The 20,093-nt window shown below is 39.0% G+C and overlaps 1 protein-coding gene across 3 annotated transcripts; it reads left to right on the top strand.

Annotated features, from left to right (window-relative positions):
- Positions 1-701: 701 nt before the first annotated feature.
- Positions 702-20,075, top strand: casc3 (casc3 exon junction complex subunit). Of its 3 annotated transcripts, none has more exons than XM_056234604.1 (13): positions 702-917; positions 1,738-1,762; positions 1,998-2,050; positions 3,657-3,851; positions 5,413-5,558; positions 5,688-5,864; positions 8,941-9,776; positions 9,863-9,924; positions 10,484-10,592; positions 10,741-10,857; positions 12,607-12,812; positions 18,117-18,278; positions 18,596-20,075. In XM_056234604.1, exons 1-13 carry the CDS (start codon positions 732-734, stop codon positions 18,632-18,634), a joined length of 2,313 nt encoding a protein of 770 aa, XP_056090579.1. In that variant the 5' UTR covers positions 702-731; the 3' UTR covers positions 18,635-20,075. The 3 variants fall into 3 exon arrangements, with proteins under 3 accessions (XP_056090579.1, XP_056090580.1, XP_056090578.1); XM_056234605.1 differs by having other exon boundaries at positions 1,995-2,050; positions 18,117-18,239; XM_056234603.1 differs by having other exon boundaries at positions 1,995-2,050.
- Positions 20,076-20,093: the final 18 nt, after the last annotated feature.

Genomic DNA, 20,093 nt, shown 5'->3' with positions numbered 1-20,093 from the left:
CTGATGCAAACAAATTACATCACTGCAGTCATTAGTTTTAAAAGTATTATAGCGTGTGTGAGAAATGTGTGAAATAAGAGGTAAGTTTTTCCTTACAAAATTAAGTGTAAAAAACAAATAGTACCGCCATGATGCATAATAAAATATACCATAATAAATGGTAACCATATTTGTGTACTGTGGTGCTCCAAGGAACTTCAAAGAGCACAATGGCACCTTTCCAAAACAATATGTATATATTTTTAAAGCTGGCTACAATGGTACTTAAAATGTGCTTCGTACTGAACTATATGTCAAGGCAGTGCCGTGGTGTATTTTGTTCGTTTTTTTATTAATTGTTTTGCCTCAAAAAAAGGTACTGAATTATCACAATTTTTTATCTTGATACTTCAAGATACTGAAAATAAATGGTACTGTACTATTATCATGTACTTACCTCAAAAAAACGCAATGAATGAATACATATTTCACAATGAAAGGAAACCAGTGATGTAACATGGTTTTAGACTTAGAGCCGCATTGTGTTTGTTATTACCAACCAGGTTATTACAGCCCGTGGGATTCACAGAAACGAAACCGCGCAGAAATTAATTTTCTCATTCGTCGTCACGTCACTGACTGAACTGCCCACTTGCGCGCGTCTCCTCATCTGACGCACAAGAGGATATGACGAACTAACGAGCCCCCACAATTCCCCGCGCAGATCCGCTTTCCCTTCCTTGAGAGTTAAGATGGCGGACCGGCGGCGACGGAGACGGCGCGCCTCTCAGGACAGCGAGGAGGAGGACGAGTCCGCCTCGGGCTCCGAGAGCGGGAGATCTTCCTCGGCCAGCCGGAAGCCTCGCGGAAGAGATCCCGAGCCTGTCGAAGTGCCAGTGGAGCGCGTCGCCACCAAAAGAGACGATGAGTCGGAGTGTGTGAGTGTGTGGCTATAAATCTGCTTTTATAATCAGGGCCGATCTGAGTGTGTCCGGGCTGTAAGTGTTTCAATCGCTCTAAACACTTTTAAATCTGGGTTAAAACGTGATATAATCGTAGACGTTTCATGATGTGGGGTTTTCGTCTCCAGCCCTTGATAGATGCTCAAGTGTGTAACGGTCGCCTATTCCTAGTGATTTTACAGGGGGATCCTGTACAATCCCTTATGTGTGTGTGGTTCTGTTTAAATGTGAATGTAGTGCTGATCTCTTTTGACCCTAAAATGACTAGCGTTCCATCATTTAACCCAGTGGTTCTCCATCCTGGTCCCGGGGGTTCCCTTGCCCTGCATGTTTTAGATGTCTCTCCTCTATCTTACACCCCTAACTTAACTCATCAGCTCAGTAGGCTCACTGTTAAGGAGACCCCTGAGATGTCTAGGAAATCCAGGAGCAGGGCTGAGAAAAACGGATCTAACCTGATACTTACTACTTGCATGTAATGGCAAATACATCTGGTTGGCTTGAAGATGCTGCATACGACATTTAGGTTTTTGATCAGCAAACCGGATGACATTTGAGAATCCTAGATATTTGGCTTCTGATCAGGTCTGTCACTCTGGCTGTGCCGTTCTGCAATGAGAAGAGGAAGATCTGCTGACCATGAAGAGGAAGTTCAGCATTGTTTTTAAACTGGATGTTATGAACTATCAAGTTTGCTGTTGTTGGTAATTTTTGGGTTGGAGATGTAGACAAGGCTTTTGTTGATTAAGTGTGCTTTGTTTGGCTGGATATTTGATTCTGATCTCTTTCTATTAAGGAAAGTGAAGATGGCGTTGGTGAAGGTGAGTGTATATCTTTCATTTCTTTTCTTTTTTTTGTGACCACAAGCTTTCGCAAGTATCTGCTTTCAAATTATGCCTGTAGTCCAATAGGTTCATGAACTGCTACCACTTTAGTGTGGATCTGTGATTTCATGTTATTAACTGTCACCCTTGATGCCTAGTTCTCTAGTCATATGTTATTTGCTCTCAGAAATGAACAGACTTGCTGAAATGGCTGACTTCTTTTCTTCAGCAGTGCTATCAGACTATGACAGTGCTGATCTGGAGGAGAATGGATCGCACACGGAGGTAAGTCTCTATGGCAACACAGTTTAGGGGGGGGGACTCTCTCAATCAGTTCTGTTAAAGACAATGGCGCGATGAATCCGCACAGGTCCAGACTGGGCTGTCAGACTGCTTGCTGGGGTGTGTGTGGGGGTACAGAATGTGTCCATTACAGGCAATCTGTTTTTTTGCTCAGTCGTTGTGAGAGCACTACCCTTTCTTTGTGGAGAATTTGGATTTGAGGGTGTGATTATGGTTTAATTTAGTCGTTTTAAATGTGAAGCTGGAAATGGACCTGCCTAATTTGATTTAGAAAGAACTGATTTAGAAGAGACACAGCTGGGGGAGATTTTCGTAAGCATTAAATGTGGTTTGCTCCTCTCTCGGGGCATTATGAGTGCTGCCAATGCCGAGCCCCATGCTGTTAGTGCATCTGTAGTCCTCGTCTAATTTTAGTAGACCTGGAATGATGCACCATCCACACTTTTTGCTACTCTTCATCCTTATGCAAGGAGCATTTTGATGATTGCAGGACTTGTCATTAGGTAATTTAGGCATATTAGAGAGTGCTCAGGTTCATTGGTTGTGGCACCTGGCGGGTGGTCTTGGATGGGGTTGTAGATCTCAGCTCATCCGGTTCAGTCTTGGATGCTGATGTTCGCTCCACTTTGTTTGGTGTCCTAGCAACCCGATCGTTCAGACAGACCTACGTAAAGCTGGCTTTCATTCACTGCAGACAAACACCGACTGCTCGTGGTTTCAGAACGCTGTGTTTAGGGGAGATTTCAAAACTGGAACAACCATGAAAAATGTGCATTTCTTTTAAGTTGGGAATGATTTTGTTTTGTAATAACATACGGTATACCATGTCTTGTGGTGCAGATACTATATAAATAGTGAAAATAAACACATGAGATCAAGAACGTTTTGAAGTATTTAATTGACTAAATTCCTTAAAAATAGAAACGTGTATATATATATCGTCCACCCCTATTTCTGATTCAGTGAAATCAATTGATGATAATATTTCTCAAAAACATTTATTTAAGTACTATTTATTGGATTTAGCGTTTATTTTTATATATTTAAGTTTTATTATTTTTTTATGTGCTTTTGTCATTTCTATTTAGATTTTTATTCCAGTTTTAGTCATTTTGGTACTTGAACATATTTCACTTAGGCAACATTTCTAATTGAGTTTTTTTTATATATTTATATTTTATTTCAGCCTTGTTCAATTAACAAAAAACGTTTAAAAATAGGTTTTCATTTTTCTAATGGAAATTTTTTGTATTTTTTTTTTCTGGTTCAAAAAATGCTGATATTTTTCTTCTGTTATACTTTATTTTAAGGTTGCGCTTGTTACAGTGTAATTGCACTAAGTACGGAGTAATATAAATTGACAATGTGTTCTTTTTAGGGTTAGTTGCTTGTAATTATGCATAATTTACGTTTGTTTCTCTTGCAAGTACATGAAACGTGTAACAAACACACTGTGAAATAGTGTTACCATTTGTTCTTGTAGTTTTATCGTTTTGTGGTTCTAAAAATTGTGAATGTACTTTAATGGAGATTTGATGTGCAGTGTGAACATTTTGACCTGGGAATTTGGCGTTTGTGTTCCTCTCAGGGAGGAGAGGATGAGGAGGAAGGAGAGCATTTTAGTGACGACGAAGCCTCACGTCCTGCTGCTGAACCGAAGCCCGCTGCAGATGCCCCGACAGAAGAGCTTGTTGAAGCGGAGGAGAGAGATGAAGAGGTCAAGGAAGTTAAAACAGATGAGAAGGAGAATCTAGCCGGGGAGCGACAGAGTGGGGATGGACAGGTATGGAAGAACAGAGCATTGCATTTTTTATAAACGATATAGGATGAGGCAATACCGTTTATGTTAATATACAGTAGCCTAGCGAAGGACACAGAGTGAGCTGCTGCGAAGGCCTTCAAAATAACTCGTAAGATATAGTTAATGTGTATAGATTCTCTGACAGATACATGTGCTATGCATTTGAGATGTTTTCCTCAGTGCATAACTTGCATTTCACAGGTAGATTCTCCATCTGTAAATGTTAAAGTCTCCACTAAACTTCAGACTTTAGTGAACGAGCACCATATTTGTTGTTAGACATTAAATGTGCCATATGTAGAATTGTAAACCTACAAATAAGTGTATTTTTATGACAGCAGTAACTGTAAAGTAACTAATGGAATGGGGTTATGAAATGTAGGCTAATATTCCTAAGCTCAGATGAGTGAATGTATTCCTCTTACCTGTTAACATTTAGTCTGTGCTTTTGTTTTTTAGTTTCAATTTTAATTTACAATCTAAAAACAAAAATAATACATTTTAAAGCAGAAGTTATAATTACTAATGTTGTTACAATAGAATGTAATGTGATTTTAACCCTTTTTTGCACATATAGCATAGCATAGATGGTTTTACATTCACTATATTTGCTTTCATAGCCTTCAATATAAACCTTGTTTGTAGGACAATATTGAGCAGAATGTCAAAACTTTATTTTAAAAAAAAAATCGTGTCACAATTTAAAGCAATACAAAAATGCAACTATGTACTGTGGATAGTGAGAATCTGTATTGGGTATAGTTCACCCAAAATGAAAATTAAGTTGTGGGAATTTTTTTTTTTTTAGTGTCTGTACTACATTAAACTACTATATATAATGTAGTATAATGCAATGCGGGAATATTTGTGGGTTCTGATAATGCCAAATGTCTTGTTACCTGTAAAAAGTGGCCTATATTATTTTAAATATATTTAGTCAGTGGCAGAGTGCAAGCATATTAGTCTACAATAATTCTGTATTTTCAGCTTCAGAATCATGAAAAATTTTATTCTGGTGTCACTATTGTCCTGTGCATTGTTTCCATCACCAAGTTCAAGCCTATTCATTTCCACCCCCAATGTAATACCAAATTTAGCATTTTAATCAACTGTACTTTTAAAATAAACATTTTTTTTAAACCGTTTACCATTTGTCTTGGAGTGTCGCAATAATATTGTATCGTGAAATGTATTGAATTGTGACATGAGAGTATTGTTACACCCCTAGAGAATAGAGATATATACCGTATATCAACTACAAAAATACAGAGATGTAAGTTTTTTGGGTTTTTTGGGGCCATATTGTCCAGCCCTATCTTTCCTTGACTAAATTTCTGGCAGGGTTCAGTTTGTGTGGCAGGAATGACATTTAAACTCTGTATTACCACGAACCTTTAGTTTGAAACAAAAAATTAAAACGGTTCTTGCACACAATGCCACAGGCTGGACCAAGATAATGTTAAATCACACTGCCACACTGATGTTCTTAATTGTAAATTATTTTTAAGCCAATACTTAAGTTAAGACTCCTAAATGATTACAGGAAAGCACAGAGGACCCTGAGAATAAATCAGGAAGTCAAGGCCAGAAGCTGGATGATGATGAGGACCGGAAGAATCCAGCTTACATCCCCCGAAAAGGCCTTTTCTTTGAGCATGACGTGAGAGGCCAGGCTACAGAGGAGGAGAGGTGAGAGACCTATAAGCTACTATAAAATCATATTTTAATGAATGGAATTAGTTTAAGATGAGTTTCAAGTGTTGAATCTGACGCAAATGGTTGGTAATTCTCTTTTCCTATGCACTCATCTGTCACCAGGCCTAAAGGCAGACACAGGAAGTTGTGGAAGGACGAGGGCCGATGGGAACACGACAAGTTCCGTGAAGAGGAGCAGGCGCCAAAATCCCGCGAAGAGCTTATCGCTCTTTACGGTTATGACATCCGCAACGGCTCAGGGCAGAGTGATGGACGATCGTACCGCTCCCGAAAACCCAGGTGAGGTCATGTTTATTTCTTTGCCGTTTGGTATGTGGTGGAAAAAAATATTTATTATTATTAAACACTAAACAGTGCTTTACTGAACAAATTGTGTCTGTCTTTAAATTATTTCAGTTATAATTAAGTTTCTTAAGGATAAAAAAAGTATCTGTTAATGCTGTAAACTATATAGAGAGCCCTTACTTGCTTCAGTTGCTATTTATTTTTAGATAAATTAAACACTCAAATAACAAATTGTATTCAAACATGTAAACTTTGTTTAAATTTTGTTTTTACTGTTTTTACTCCAATTCGTTGTTGAAATATAATCATTTACACCCTGGCTGTCATTTTTATGAGATATTTTAAACAAATAATAAAGACATCACCTACAGGTTAAGTCAAATATAATGAATATTTAGGCTTATAGAGTGCATATTTAGCGAAAGAGTTCATTTCTCTAGCTGAATAACAAGCTGTGGACTAGGGCTGGGCGATATGGCCAAAAAAATTATCACGATAATTTTTTTTATATCAGTCGATATCGATATTTATCACGATAAATGTCAAATTTTTATTTCTTTTAAGTTTTTCAGATTTTTGCTCCTAAGTGAAAGTTGTAGAAACCAGAGTGTTAATTGTGGTTTTAAACTACTCTTTATTGTCAGAACATATCATGACAAACAGATGGACATTTCACAAATCTCAGGTAGAACATTCAAACATGCCATTTTTCCTTAACAAAATAAATATCTTAATAGAAAAATTTATTTCTTAGTTTCTGCATGTGCTAATGGGGGATATTGTTACAAGTCTTGAAACAGGTTTGTGTGTCCTGACTTGGATGGCACGTATCTTCAGCAGTTTGCGGTGCAGGCTGCAATATTAATATTAGTTAGGATGCAGATTTACTAAGTTAAATTTATGTTCTTAGCAAAAACAGTAACATCTGTTTAAAAAAATAATGACATCAATTTAATTTGGTAAAATGTAATATTCTGACTGTTTGAATTTTATTAAAATGAACCATTGGTCATCCAGTTTCATGCATTCAGATCATGATAACCACAGATAAAACCAGGCATAGCCTATAACTTAGCACCTCACTATCATGGCAAAATGTAACTTGGTTTTTGGTATTTGTATGAAAAATAGTAGCCTACATACATTATTAAATACTGTAATTATATTCCATTAGTCCTTTAATACATTGTCTACATTAATAATATAATACAATTCAATATTGTATATCCCACATTTCATGGTGCAGTTAATATTACTAGGCTAACGTAATGGTAAATGGATTCAGTATCAATTCAGATTCTGACTGTATCACAGTGTTTCTCCTGTTTGTCAGCGCTGTTTCATCTGCCTTTAAACTGGTTTAAATCACCGAGACTTTTGTGTTCTTCACTGAATTCAAGCGCATCTCACTGGATCTCAGTGCGCTGCGCTGTGGTTTGGACTTTGAGCCGAGCGGATAAACGGTCCGTGTGGCGCGCGGTTCAAATGAGTTTCGTTCCGCTTTTTTTGCGCATAAACATTATCGAACATGTATCGAACTCTTGATATCGTTGTATCGAGTAAAAATTATATCGCAATCTATTATCGTTATCGTTTTATCGCCCAGCCCTACTGTGGACACTGAATGAGTTGCCAGAGGTAAATATAATGCTACAGTACGTGGGATATTGTTTACAAGCTGTTTTACTGATGTCTAACACTGATTGAGCGATTACACAAGATATAATACATTTCACTAAGTTGTACCGTATCTTTCAACATGCCTTCAAATGTCTATTCATGTTTATTAGGAAGAGATGATCGTGTTCGCTCAGGCTGCTGCTTAAACTGAGGCGCCTATATAGTGATCTGTCATGCCACTTTAAAGAGCGTCAAAGCGGCATTTGTTTGAATTTCGTGATAAAATTTACATGATTCGAAATTACATTTGTTTCTTGTCAAAAGTTATAAAGCGTGGTGGTTTGGCTAAAACATGTATTTGTCTTGTACACATAAGACACGAAAATTTTATAAAATGTCAAGGAGGAAAAATTTGTTTTGTGACATAAGTGAGCTCAACTTAGGGGCTTTCGCACCGGAGGAATCTTTTCATAGTTCCTGGAACTATTGGCGAAAGTACCCGGATATCGGCGCGTTCGCACCCCGGGAACTAGGAACGATTTTAGTTCTAGGAACTCTTTTTGAGGAACTAATTTAGCTCCTACTTCAGAGTAGGGTCTAAACCAGCTCTATAGGAACTATCAGTGACGTTAGTGTACACGGATTGGCCTAAGGCACGCAAAGCCATTTTTAAAAAAAGCTATGTAAACACAGATTATAGCCTATATGTTTACTCCAGAAACTAACTCTACGAACATGGAAAACAGTGATAGATGGGCCTCTTAACCTTGACGCTGAGGAGAAAATCCAACGCTGAGGGGACCAAGCTAAACATGATCATGTATTTCTACTCAGCTAGTGACACTGGACATCAACCACATGGCATACACTAATAACTTTTCATATACTGTCTACTTTATGTATAACAGTTCTATCTGATGACGTATTAGACAGGACTGTTAGACAGATCGTAAACTTAATGAACACGGAGAATACAAGCACTGTTTGTTTGCTCAGGCTCTGGCGTTTTCAGTGCCATCAAAATAAGTCACAACAGCGAGTGGTGCTTGCGTCACTTCAAAGTTCCTACTGGCGGTGTGAATGCAACAGGAAAACCTACATAAGGGAACCATTAGTTCTCGGGGAACCACCCTGGTGGCTAGTTCCTAGAACTATCCGATGCAAAAGCCCCTAATGGGCCAGGGCTGAGCGGGGCAGCAGGGGCGCGTTTGGCTATTCTGTCCTAAAAAGTATCAGGGTTTAAAAAAAAATAAAAAAATGTAAGTAGCACAACTGTTTTCAGCATATTAGAATGATTTTTGAAGGATCATGTAACACTGAAGAGTAATGATGCTGAAAATTCAGCTGTGATATCACAGGAATACATTACATTTTAAAATGTATACAAAAACAGTTGTTTTAAATTGTAATTTTCACAATATAATGATTTTCTTTTCATATTTGATTGCAGATATGCTGGTTCACCCAGTCGGGAGCCTAGGCGCCACCGTGACGGAGAGAAGTCTTTGCGTACAACATGGCAGGGGCCTCCACCTGGCCACCGCAATAGCCCTCAGTCTGTTACCCTACAGTCAGGTCCACCTCCTGCTCCCCCTGCAGCACCCAAACCCTCCGGGCGACCCTCGACTCAACCTCCGCAGCGCAGCTTCCAGGGCAGTCGAGCCTCGTCGGCCCCCCACAGGACAGAGGGTCGAGGATACCCGAAGCCCAGTCTAGACGGCCCGCCACCTCGAGGTGTGCGGCCACAGCCTGTGGAGGGTGAAAGGGGTCCGAGGCTCAGAGGCCGTGGCTCACATGCTGTTCATGCTGACCGTAGCCCAGCCGTGGTGGTGGAGGACATCCGCAGTGAGGAAGAGGAGGAAGAGGGTGAGATTCCAACAGCCACAACTACATACACCGCTCACCACTACAAGACAGAGAGAGAAAGGCTTCCGTCACCACGAAAGCAAGATCCAGGCCCAGTGATGGACGGGGGCAGTGCAGCCGGTCAGGTGCGAGAATCGTCTCCGCCTCAGGAGAGGCCGGTGGAAAAGAAATCGTACTCGCTTGGGCGGAGGGCTACGCGAACTCGACCGTCTGATCTCAGTAAGCAGGCGTCGTTAGATGACTCTTCGCCCACGGTCCAGCAAACCCCAGCGCCAGCTAAGAGCGAGTCGTGGCAAGAGCAAAGTGAAGCAGGAACACAAGGTGGACTAACAGGGCTCGACCAGGACCTGGCTCGCCTTAGTCTGGGAGGGCAGAACTGGGCCCAGAGCCCACCCTCCTACCTGCAGGCTGAGATGAGAGGTCATAATTTCTTTTTCTATAATTATGTTTTAAAACCATTTTTAAGAAGAGCGGTTCTATATTTCCTGCATTTTTGTCCCTAACAGGCATCCGTGGTTCGATGCACATGGCAGGAGGCCCTCCACAGTACGGAAACATGGAGGATCTAGTGAGTTAGCTGGTCCATCAATAATTGCCTACAAAGACTAAATGGAATTAAAAATCCATGCACCATATTTTCTGGAATATAAGTTGCATTTTTCTTATCATCTAATGGTGCTGCAACTTGCATTCCAAAACTTGTATAATAATTCATGTCAAGTACGCAAAACTTAAACCAATCCAACTGTGCTCGCGTTTATCTGGATCCATTTTGAGTGCAACGCCTACATCTCAAAATCTTTTTCAAAATGTCTGTTGCACTCAAATGAACATCGCAATATGGAAGAAAAGATAGGTCTCTGTTTCCATTTCATCACCACGTTAACACTGATCATAGATGTTCCTCAGTAAAGGCCAATTCAGCAAATGTGTTTTCAGCACCGCTGAAATGTACAAAGGACCTAAATTATAGAGTACAATTAAAAGAATGCTGCAGGGTGAATGCACACTTTGCATGTGGTGTGTCTATAGGGATTCATTAAAATATAATTTTTATTAAATAAAAACGGACGCTGATTAGAGATATATTACGGCCTTGCATTTCATCAGTTATTTCTTGTTCTCAGGGTGTTGGTGGAGGCCGGGCTAAGCGGTATTCATCACAGCGCCAGAGGCCAGTTCCTGAGCCTGCGCCCATGCACATAGGAGTCATGGAGGGCCATTATTATGAACCCAGTGAGTGCAGTACTCCTTTTGGCCTGTAGAGGGAGTTCTAAGTCAAATGGGTCACGTGTCCTAAATTCACCTACTGAATGTAGTAATATTAATTGATTTATTTTTATGATGATCATACATGCAAGATAACTATCATGTCTTCGTGCAGTGTCTTTCCAGGGACCAATCTATGCGCATGGGGACAGTCCAGCAGCCCTGCCCCCTCAAGGCATGCTTGTTCAACCTGAAATGCACCTACCACACCCCACCCACCCTGGACACCCAGGTGAGAGATGTGAACAACTGCTTGAAGTTGACTCTTTGCTAAATGCTTGTTACTGATCTTATTGTGAACAATTCGTCCATCCATGTTATTTCTTGATAATTTTGACTTAAAGTTAGGGCTGGGCGATAAAATGGTATCGGTATTTATCGCCGGTACACCATTGTTGGTAGGGCTGGGCGGTATGACGGTATATATCGTTAAATAGAATTTTGGTCTTACCGCCCACCCCTAATTGTTGGTAACGATATAATTTTTTTTTCGATATAGCGTTAGATATTTTCATTTAAAATGCACGTGCATCGCCCTTGGTCTTAGTTCACATATCGCATCTAAAAACGCATGGAAAGCTCGGCTGTGCCGCTGTCTCCTCCTTTCCAAAGTGCTTGCGCCAATCACGTCAATATACGGGCGGCCCGGGGCGGGCTTTAGCATATCATTAACTATGCTGTGAAGCTGGGGAGTCTTAAGAGAAGCCAGGTTATCCTGGTATATTGTTCAGTTGATATGAAAAATCGGGTACATTTAGCAATATAGCGGGTGAATGATGTGTAATACCGTAAAACTTCAAATAATAGCCCGGGCTTTTATTTTCCCAAATCGTCGAACTGCACCGGCTTGTATTTGAGACAGGCGTCTATATGAGACCGGCCTTTATAATTTAGTGTTGAGATGTTGTTCATTGAGTGTAGGCCTAGAGTCTCTAATCTCTAAAAATCTCCAAATGCTTCACGTGAAACTGCGGTCTTCCGACCTTTTACTATCGTGTCAATTGATTTGATTAATATGCGCGAGGGAGAGAGAGCAAGACAGCGCTCGTGTTGTTTGAAGACGTGAGAGTGCGCGCGCGCGGCTGGGGCTCTCTCTCTGCTCGTTATGCGCCCTGTCAAGCGCAGCAGTCAATTCTACATCACTCGCCGATCAAAAAAGGCTTTGGCGGGACACACATTTGCTTTGGCGGCCGCCAAAAAGCGGACGATCTGACGGGTTTTAGAAGGTTAAATACAACCCGAAACTAAAAAACAGACCCGGCCTCTATTTGAGACCGGCCTTTATTTACCCAAACCTGCAGCCACACCAGGCGTGTAAAAGAGACAGGCGTCTATTTGGGACTCGGCTATTATTTGAAGTTTACGGTATGTTATGATGAACTGTCTTTCTCCACTGACGTTCGGAGTTGTTCAAAGCATTTCTACGGATGCCGATTGTTAGAAGGCAGCTGCCTAACTCTGAGATGGGGAACGGGAACATGGTTTGTGTAACATTAGCAACACATTATTAGCTGTTTGAAAAGTCAAGCAAATGGCTAATCAAATGAATTACCGTTATGTCTCCGTCTCCGACTCTCCGTATTAAAAGAGCGATACCATTGTGCAGCGTTTACCTCTGTAAGTTGCCCGAGCGAGTGAATCTCTGAACCTGTGTGAGTGGAGGTGGGGCTAATTAGCATATTCATGGTATTTTTATTCAAAATGTCAACTTGATCTTGAAATGACTGATTTCTCTGGTGATGTATACAGGACTTCTCAAATAATTGTGTCTGCTTAAACCCTGCCCCTTTCTTACAATCGACAGCAAGCTCGCATTCAGATCTGCCTTCATCCAAACGACCAACGGATAGAACCAAGCCCGTAAATTTAGATCTGTCTGTCTCTGTCGCTTATGTATGATTCCTCATTTGTGTTTTTAATACCCCATAAGGAAGCTTTGATGTAATTTCAACATTAACGTTTCAAATATTTTCTGTTTCAGGCTTGCATCCACACCAGTCGGGAGGGCCCATTCCCAACCCGGCTCTTTATGCTGCCCCACCCGTTTCTATGTCACCTGGGCAACCGCCTCCACAGCAGCTGCTACCCCCACCCTTCTACCCTCCACCAGGTGTCATGACCTTTGGGAACACCAACTACCCATACCCAGCCGGAGCTACGCTACCTCCAATGTACCCCAACCCCCAGGTGAGCCTGTTTGACTATAAATAAGTGTTTTAATTAGGGCTGTCAAACGATTAATCACGGTTAATCGCATCCAAAATAAAAGTTTGTGTTTACATAATATATGTGTGTGTACGGTGTATAATTATTTTGTATATAAATGCACACATGTATATATTTAAGAAAAATGTTATTTAGATGTTTATATAACTAAACATAAAATGTTTATATTTATATAAAATATACATTATATATAGGCTACATTCAGTCTATATACAGTATATACATGCAAATATTTCTTAAATACACATGCATGTGTGGGTATTTATGTATTAAAAATAATTATACAGTGCACACACATATATTATGTAAACACAAACTTTTATTTTGGATGCGATTAATCGCGATTAATCGTTTGACAGCCCTAGTTTTAATACTTAAATATTTAATAGACTTAAATAGACTATACATATTTGCTTCCTGTGATCAGTGCTGGGTGAATTACTTACAAATTGTAGTCCATTACTGAATACAAATTAAATGATGACAAATTGTAGTAATCTATTAGATTACTTTTAAACCTACCTAACTTATTACATAAGTTTGAATAGGATAATCTTGTACCATAATACAGTTTTTATGTATTGCTAAAATGCTAAGCACCATTCTCTAAACAAAATTCTCAATAGCCTAAACCAATTTGTCGAATAAATCACTCTTTCTGTAAAACCTTAAACAAGTTCAGGCGGTTAGACACCATTTGCAAATCACATTCACTCTTTTTGCAAAACTCTAAAACACATTCTCACTCACTAAAACACATATCGCTCTGATATGCACTTGTTGCAAAACGATAAACGGACAGGCAAAAGTTAAACTACTACAACAGCTGTTATCGTTTACACACAATGAATCAGAATAGATGTCATCAAAACAACTGTACAAAGTGTACAGGTGCACTGAATGTTGATAGAAACAAGCTGAGAGCGAGAGGAGGAATAGGATGAGGACGAGAGAGCGGGACAGTGAAAATCTAGCAAAAGTCCTCAGGCCGGACCCAGCATGAAGATGTGATGCTGAGGCAGAATGAATCTCCACTGATTTTGAAGTTGCGCTATTCTGAGTACTTTTTTTTTAACTTTGACTTTTGCAGTTTGACTACTGTATTTTTACAGTATGCAAGTGCTGAATATACAGACATTCAGTACAATACTATACTTGTAGTGCATACAGTAAACAATTTATTAACCTTACTACTACTACGAAATTGCTACTGTTACAATATAATTTTTTCAGAAACTGCATTCTTTGGATGCTGTTCTAAAATTGTATGTTGTGTCTAGGGATGCAACGATTACAGATTTTCTAAGTACGATTATTGTCTGAGAAATAATCACGGTTTAACGATTATCACGATTATTATGCATCAATTAATTTCACAACACTACTAATGTATAATATCACATGAACACTCAACACTAGATTTTAATGTGTTATTTATTGCTGCCACAACACAGTACAAAATTATAAAATGGCAAACAATAATCAATCTCTTCCTTTGGAATTAAAGAGAAGTGCTTTGTAGTGATCGACCGATATATCGGCAGGCCGATATATCGGGCCGATATTTGCGGTTTTTACGTGTATCGGAATCGGCCGATACGCGGCTGCTGCGTTCGCCGATAGTTTTTTCCCGGCATTATTTATAGACAGGCGTCCACAGGCAGCTCTGTGCTGCTGGAGACGCTGCAGTTCACGTGCAGACTCTGCACTGTCCCTCCCCCACTAACAGAGTGCAACCTGCGCTTCAAGATAACGGTAACTTTTAAACTTTCAAAGCATCTTTTAACTGTTTGACTGCTGAAATATTGTCAAACACTTTGAAAATGGAAACACGTTGCTCTATAACTGTTATGTGGTTGCAACTATATAGTTTGTGGGTCCAAATGGAAAACGCGAATGACTCGTCTATAAAACTGCTTGCTTGCCATTGTATTTAGGGAGCTGCAAATTGCTGTAGGCTATCCGTTCAGTATGCATTAGGGCTGTCAATGAATATTCTAAATACGAATATATATTCGAATAGTTTTAAAAAAACTGAATTTTAAAGGTGAAAATTAATATTCGAATGTGGAAAAACACGCCCGCGGTAGCAGACTAACGTTACCACAGCACAGCTCGCTCGGAGCGCTCAGTGTCGGTTCTATGTACTGTGAAACTTCAATTAATGTATTTGTTTCAATCACTGAATGAAGCCTGCTATATACCTTAAATTGCTTGCACAAAACTCTTGATCAGCACTCAACATTTGTTTGTTGTTGTTCATTTAAACCGGTATGCGCGGAGAGCGTGAGGGTGAGTGCGAGAGAGAGAGAGAGAGTGCGCCTGCGAGTCCGGGCGAGCCAGAGTGAGCTCTGCGGTCTTGGCCATTAGTTGATTTACTCGTTTTTTTTGTAGTAATACGTTGTCAAATATGTTTAAACTCAAATAAGCTACTTAATACTACTAGTTATGTCTCTTTGTATTAATTTGTCCTGTTATTGACGTAATGCGCGTCATTGACCAAATACACGACGATATGTTCAAATATGTTTTTTTAGAGGGAATATACAAACGCCATTTGAGCAATTTTGACAGCCCTAGTATGCGTACGGTAGCTGTTACGAACACTGGTCATAGGATTAAGTAATACCAACGTTGTTCCGTGCTTTTTGTGGGAGATTTATTCAGCGACCACCTGGCTGAGGTTTGGACGCGTGTGGTGTGTGTCTCCCTCGCCATCGCAGTGATATTAGAGAATAGACATGCTCATTTTATTTTATGTAGAAAATTTAAACCATGGCAGTAAATAGTTCGTTACTTTTAAAATGAAGTACAGTGTGCACTGTGCACTTTATTATGCTGGTTGCTACTGTGTGCAATAGTGTAATTATTTTATTTATGCTTAAATATTTATTTTCAGCAGTGAACTTTTTTTGTTCTACCTCATGTTTTTAATATTTGTTAAATATTGTTTATCTACTTGTTCTTGTTCTACCTCACATGTTTTTACTATTTGTTAAATATTGATTTTTTTACGTTAAATAAATGTTACTTTTATTAAATTGAGACCTGTAACATTTGTTAACATCATGTCATTTTTATGATGTAAATTGAGGGAGCAAAATGTATCGGCTCCAAATATCGGCTCAAGAAAATCGGCAGCCCGTATCGGTCATCGGCTAAGGCTGATGGGAAAAAAATCGGTATCGGTATCGGCACTAAAAAATCCATATCGGTCGATCCCTAGTGCTTTGTAAACATCCAGCATTTTTCTTTTAAAAATAACAAATTAAGTCAAAGGCTGCAGGACTCTTTGATTGAAATAGATCACAAAATTATTAAGTTTTTAGTTTGTTCTAAATTTATTTTCAACCTGAGGTAGAAAACTTGGTAACATGAAAACAATATCTTGTTGGTATTTGACTTAAAAACATAAATAAAGGGATAATAAATCCCAATGAAAATAAGAATAAACAAAGTATTTGGCTGGCTCTATTGAATTAAATGCAAGCTAAATATTAGGCCTATGTATTTCTTCTAAAATAAAACAAATATAGTCCAAATGTTATCCACCAATATTATTGTACTTATTTTAATACTTTTTTTTAAATTATTAATCCAAATTTTACATGTGCCTTTAGAAAATCATCTATTATAATCTCATTATTTTTTACATTATTACAAATTAAAATAACTTTTAAATAATTTGATGTTTGTTTGAAGTTTAAGTAAAAATTATAGAAAGTAACTGAGAACATCTCTCATGCAGTGTTATTAATAACTGAAATGCAGTTAATTGGTAGTCCTAGAAGTCTACATGATCTTATGTTAGTGTTTTACACCGGGCATATTAAAACTACAAAGCCTAACATTTACTCAACACAGACAGGAGAAAGCAATAGGATATTAAGTTAAATGTTCACTGAAACTCTTGAGAGCACGTCACATTCGGTTTTCCACAGACTTGCGTAACCAAAACATTCGTCTTGTTGTTTTTTTTACGTTGCACTGAAAGCTGAAAGTTGCACGCCGCGTTCTCCTTTTTCCAAAGCGCTAGGGCGGTTGCGCTCCGGAGGCGTCTGTCGTTGCTCTGTTAGTTCTTGTCACTTGACCTACTATACGGTGCGCTTGCGGCATTCTGAAAAGTAGAGATGTTTTTATCTAGATGCGGCGCGGACGCGCTTGGAAAAAACTAGCGCGTCGCTTCCATTATGAAGCGCGCATACCGCGCGCGCCTACATTTGAAATAACGAACTTGAGCGCGCAAAAGACGCGATATGTGAACACGCACTTAAGGTGTTTTTTCGGTGGAAATAGAGCGTCGCTGCTTAGTCCCTCTGCCATAGTGGTTGACGAGCACGGCACTTTAAGCTGGTGCACCGCTGGTGTAACTGTTTTGTGTTAGGTGCAAAAGTTCCGTACTTTGCAGAACACTCGGTGTAGCATAGTCTTTACGATTAATTAACCGTGACGTTTTAAAGCGCGGTTAATTGTGAAATCCGGTAATCGCTGCATCCCTAGTTGTGTCCAGGGAGTGATCTGTAATGTGTATATGTTGACTGACTGGCTGTGTGTAAGTTCTGAAAGCATCATTTGATTTTGAGCACAGATAAAATGGTTTTGAGGCAATTGTTTTATTTTGCCAGAAGAATCAGATGTAGTTTGAAGATTTGGTTTTGTTTAAGGTTTTTAAAATGTCAACGAGACAGAACATTTATTCCATCCTTTATTAACAACATGCGGTGCATTAAACAATATTTTGGCAGGGTTTCCCAAACTGGCATTTGTGAAGGAACTGCAGGGGGTTTGTAAATCGATGTAAATATTATAATAAAGGAAGTCTTAAATAATAAGTCAAAATAAAGACAATCAAAATAAAATGCTTTACTAAAAGTATGAAATATTTTATTTATCCTGTGGCTTCTCAATTGTGTAATTATAGCCATCTGACTAGAGGCGGTCTGTGTGTGCCATTTCAAACAGAAATATAGGCTTATCTGGAAATGTAAGCAATGGGCTTTTTTTTTAAGAAAGGAAAATTTTAAATACAAAAATGTGGGGGATAAAATCAATTATGAATAATTTACTTTAATTTGTAAGTATTACATTAAAAAGTAACTAGTCTTATGATCATTTTAAAACGTAGACTGATTACAAGTATTTTCTTTTGTAATCTGATTACATCCCAGCACTGCCTGTGATACTCCTAGTAAATATCTAGTGGAGTATCTAGATTTTTGTGCATCTCTGCATGCTTGACTTCCTTCTGTGCGTCTCTCTCTTCAGGCACAGTCACAGGTCTACGGTGGTGTGACGTACTACGACACGATGCAGCAGCAAGCTCAACCCAAACGCTCCCCGCCGCGACGTTCCTCTCATCCTGTTACAGTCAGACCTCCCCCTCCTGAGGTAACGGCATATTACATTCAGCAAGGAGAGCTCAATCAGGTGATTTCTAATGATGCACATTGCTACCATATTGGTTGCCTGCTGTATGTATTGTTGTTTGTTCGGTATTGATTATTTACTCTGCTTAGATGACCTAAAATGAATGTTTTTCATACTGTACATTTCAGTCACAAAATACAATTGTGTTTGCTTGCACCAAGATAAACTACTACTACTACTAATAAAAAATGTATATATGCATGTATATTTACTAATTAATTACTAATCTGTTTTTTATAAGTGTGATAGAAAGGGTTGCCAGTTTACATTGCATTTCTGTAGAGTATTTTATTAACAGCTGATGTTCCATCCATCAGGACCAGAGCAGAAATCCCGCTGAGGAAATCCACTCCTAGCTGCCAGGGGCCGAGAAGGCAGCGTGTCAGGACCAGCACCGCTTTTGTATAAATTGAATTCATCATTTAGGTTTTGCCTTTAGTTGTTTTATTATTATTGTTCCGCCTTGCTTAGTTTCACTGTCTTCATCCAAGGTTCTGTTTGCAGGTGGTTCCTTCCTGTTGTACTTCCATTCATAACCAGCAAATTGTTTGACCGTTGTTCAGCTAGGAATGAAATATGCGGTCTTAAACAGCGAGACGTTTTATTATTCATTAGCTCCTGTATCCCTGATGTCTCTGCTGACAGACTAATTGAAATTGTACTAGGTGGCTGGACATCGAGTGGTTTAGTTGGTTCTCTTACTTTTAAATTGCCTTTTGCTCTGTTGTGGGAATGTTTTTATTAAAAAAGGAGAAAAGCACTACAACAAACTTCAGTATGTGAAAAGATGGACCCGCATTTTTAATTCTGAACAAGCGGTTAAGAGAGTCTGAAATCAGCCAGCGGACATCTGTCGTACACCTTCAAATTAACAAATCAAAGACCTTTTTGGGTCAAATGAAATCCCTTTTCGCATGTTAGTCAGTGTGAGATCCATGTATCATTCTGACTGCTTAACTTCCCGTGATGGTGCTAGTCCCACTTCAAACTGGGCCTGAACCCCTCAAACCTCCTCTTTCCTCGTCGGTCTGGCTGTCCCTTGTATCTGTAACATTGTACTGTTGAATTCATCACTGTAATTCTATCGAAGCGAACCGTTGACCTTGCCAGATACTGACCTACTTGACAGTGGAACTCGCTTGATTAGCTTTCTATTGTAAGTGTACATATTAAAGTATATTAAAGCCAGTGGTTTAACGAATAATACTAAGAACTAGTCATTTACGAAATGCTGTCAATATGAACAAAGCAAGCAGGGAAACCTAGCCAAGCCTCTTTGACTTTGAATTAATTTTAAAAAAATTAATATGCAGTTATTCATTTGTTTTTCTTTTTTTTATAAATAGTTATGTTTGCAATTGTTTCTTTTGAGGCACACTGTACAGGCATGCATGGTTTTATAGATATATTCCTTTGTGAAAGCAATTCTAGATGGCGACTTTGGCTGTGAGCTGTTATTCTTTGCCCCACTGTGGGAGTGCTATGAATGCATCTTTTTCAATGGTTTCCTTTTATGATTGTTTCCCAAATTAAACCTAACAGTATAACTGAGATGTCGTTGTCCCCAGCGTTGTTTAGACATGGCTTGTAAAGACTATTAGAAGATGTTGTATTACTTTCTATGCCTTAAAGAGTTCATTGGTTTGACATATCTGTTTTTGTTTGATTAGACCTGACAACACTGTGAGGGCTTGTATGTTTCATAGATGTTTGAATAATATTAAGTGTTTCATTTTTTCCAATTTGTTTTGTGGAGCAATGTCAGGAGATGAAATTAAACAAGAACTGAATATAACATTCAACTTGTCCTGGCTA

Source organism: Rhinichthys klamathensis, unplaced genomic scaffold (assembly GCF_029890125.1).
Source record: "Rhinichthys klamathensis goyatoka isolate OS25496 unplaced genomic scaffold, OSU_Roscu_1.1 h1tg000401l_1, whole genome shotgun sequence".
Classification (NCBI taxonomy): domain Eukaryota; kingdom Metazoa; phylum Chordata; class Actinopteri; order Cypriniformes; family Leuciscidae; genus Rhinichthys; species Rhinichthys klamathensis.
This window is presented reverse-complemented; position numbering and strand designations above follow the sequence as displayed.

Excerpts from the sequence above, each read along its gene's own strand:
- casc3 (XM_056234603.1), top strand. The coding sequence starts at position 732 with ATGGCGGACCGGCGGCGACGGAGACGGCGCGCCTCTCAGGACAGCGAG. Across the intron at positions 9,925-10,483 it reads ACGGAAACATGGAGGATCTA|GGTGTTGGTGGAGGCCGGGC; the intron begins GTGAGTTAGCTG and ends TCTTGTTCTCAG. Across the intron at positions 10,593-10,740 it reads GGGCCATTATTATGAACCCA|TGTCTTTCCAGGGACCAATC; the intron begins GTGAGTGCAGTA and ends GTCTTCGTGCAG.